The sequence below is a fragment of the Humulus lupulus genome, chromosome 1 (genome assembly GCF_963169125.1).
Source record: "Humulus lupulus chromosome 1, drHumLupu1.1, whole genome shotgun sequence".
Lineage (NCBI taxonomy): Eukaryota > Viridiplantae > Streptophyta > Magnoliopsida > Rosales > Cannabaceae > Humulus > Humulus lupulus.
The window spans coordinates 141253745-141256473 of NC_084793.1; the positions used below are offsets into that span (position 1 = coordinate 141253745).

At 41.3% G+C, this 2729-nt stretch overlaps 1 protein-coding gene across 1 annotated transcript; it reads right to left on the reverse strand.

The window, feature by feature from the left end:
• Positions 1-1007: 1007 nt before the first annotated feature.
• LOC133822816 (protein transport protein SEC31-like) lies at positions 1008-2354 on the reverse strand. The gene is made up of 2 exons (XM_062255261.1): positions 1638-2354; positions 1008-1526 (listed from the first exon to the last, which is right to left on the reverse strand). The coding sequence occupies exons 1-2, from the start codon at positions 2352-2354 to the stop codon at positions 1008-1010; spliced, it is 1236 nt and encodes a 411-aa protein (XP_062111245.1).
• Positions 2355-2729: the final 375 nt, after the last annotated feature.

Here is a 2729-nt window from a genome sequence, read left to right on the forward strand (position 1 = left end):
CAACCAACAGCTGTTACTCACTAACAACCTTGCTGTACACACAGATTGACGTGGACACTTACTAAAAACGAATAAACTCCAGACATAACATAAGGTCATTCTAGACACGACTGAACCTAATTTGTCATACTGAAAATATTGGTCCTTACAATCTCCCCCTTGAAAAATTATGGTCAATGACAAAAAAAAAGTGTAAATCAAAAGATTAACTATGCAACCAACAATAGTCTGGACAAACAGTAAACAAAGTCTTAAACAGCCAAAATACGAACAGAATATAAAAGAGTCTGTAGAAACAATAAACAAAGTTTTAAACGACCAAAATAACAAAGAGCAACACGTGAACAAAATAACAAGAGAAGTAATATAAGATCATCTCCCCCTTCATTGAGCATAATCTTTGACCACAATCAATTGACAACTGCATTAGATTGCTCCCCCTAGAGAGGTGCAGTTGAATCAGGAGGCTGAGGAAGAGCATCAGGAAGCTTTGGTGGAAGGGATGTGTCCAACTCTGTGTTAGCAGGAGGCACTGTAGATGAGACTGGAGGCACCGGAGATGAAACCTGAGCAGGACTAGTGGACTCCCCCTAAATAGGAACAGAAGACTCAGGAGCAACAGAAGACCCGCCAAAGGAGTCCCGATGAAATGCAGGTGGAGAGACATCAATCGAAGGTGATAACTGAGAGCCATACGCAATCTGAACAACCATAGTTTTGACAACCTGAACAAGCTTATACATAGATGCTTCAAAGGCCAATTGCCGCTTCTGATCTTTCTTGTAATGCTTAGTGAAGTCCTTGAACTCAGTATACAATTGTACTTGCCAACTAGAATCAGACAAACCTTTAAACAAATGAGCTTTGAGCTTAGACGGCTTCGAAGAAGAAGGAGCAGTGGAAGAAACTTTCTTGTTGAGAATTGCCATAATTTTTTTAGACAAAATAGGATTTGCAACCTGGAAGTCATGAGTGGTCAACGGCGGTTTGGCAGGCTAAATAATCTTCTAAATCAGGCTTGGATAAGGCAGCTTGTTACGAGTACCAGTAGAGGAAGCCAAATCAAAAATTCGATCATAGATGAGAGTAGACAGATCAATAGACACTCCAGTGCCCATAGCATATAAGAACTTCCCAATCTCAAGTGTAACAGATGAGAGGTGAGAATTGGGAAACCAATTATATAAGGCCACTCGATGAAGAACCCGATAGAAATGAGTCAACTTTGTTATAGGAATATCATGATTCCCCCAAACATAATCAGGCAGGCCAGTTAGAACTTGACCCATGGTAGATTGATCTGGACTGTAGGATTTATTATATGCAGGTTTAAGTACTTTTGGAACCTTGAGTGCATGAGCTATAGTGGATGGTGCAAATTTTATACGACTACCCCTCACAAAAGCAGTAAGACAATCCTCATTTTTCCCATCTAAAACAGACCTATCTAAATTAGCATAAAACTCCCTAATGAGAATGGGATGAGGAGACACCAATTTGGACACTGTATTAACCCAATGCCTAGACTGTAAAAGTTCAACTAAATCAGGAAAATCCTCCAATACAACAGAATATTCGGGCCGCAAGTCTCTCACAACAAACCATCTTTAATAATGCGAGGCCTTGGTAGCATCAACAAAGTATTGAATAAAGGATGGATCAACAAAAGACACAGAATCCTTAGGGCTAGAGGCACGCTTGGATTTTTTAGGAGAGGGTTCAAACTGAGTGTCCTTGGGCTTACGTTTTGGAGCCGATGAATTTTTGGGAGGTGATGAAACAAGTACTTTACCCTTTCCTTTGGACTGTGCATGAACATGGGGTTTGGGTTTGGGTTTGGACTTGAAGGCAGACCGTGTCTTGGGAGTATTGGGTGAGGACTGCTTAGACATAGAAGGCGACTTGGGAGGAGAAGGAGATGGTGGGTTTGGGTTCGGCAGTTGAGAGGACTCACCAGGTGGAGATGTAGACACTACAGAAGAATGAGTAACACATTTAGGGGAAGATACAAAGACGGGTGGAGAAGACTTACCAACTGAACAAGGCAGATGGGCATTGACCACACCAACCGTAGGACTGACTGGAGGAGCAGACGCAGTCACCACCTCGGGAAGGGACGTCGACGGAGGAGATGGAGACATCTCAGCGACGGTAGGTGGAACCAGAACGATGGCCATAGCCAGACTAGGATCAGAATTAGGGGACACAACCCGATTAGGGGATGTGGCAACTACAGATGGCTCAGATGCATCCACAGAAGAAGGGACAGCCATCTTCGGAGGAGGAGAGACAGTCGCAGCAACAACAGGAGAGGGTTGGACAACCGTACGACGGCGATTGGCTCTTTGTTTCATAATGCTGAACACGTTTAGGGTTTCTGGGATTGGAGCACTATAAAAAAAACTCACACAAGCTAAAGAGATGTTATACTTATACAAATACCTTATGAAGTCCCTTACAAGTGATTGACTGTGCATGAGAAAAATGTCATTTTTTTTTTAAATGTACACACAAAATAAAAATGCCAAAGCCCATTAAAAAAAATAACCCAAACTAATATATGAAAGACCAAACATGACATTTGAAAAAAAAATGAAACAAGAATAAAGTCTAAAGAGCCAATATAAAAGAAATATTCACACTTGAATGGCAGTAGAGATTTATGAACAACAGCTCTGATAAGCTCAACATGGATAAAAAAAAATATCTGGTCAAAATATACACACCAT

Excerpts from the sequence above, each read along its gene's own strand:
- LOC133822816 (XM_062255261.1), bottom strand. The coding sequence starts at position 2,354 with ATGAAACAAAGAGCCAATCGCCGTCGTACGGTTGTCCAACCCTCTCCT. Across the intron at positions 1,527-1,637 it reads CATCCTTTATTCAATACTTT|TCTAGGCATTGGGTTAATAC; the intron begins GTTGATGCTACC and ends GAACTTTTACAG.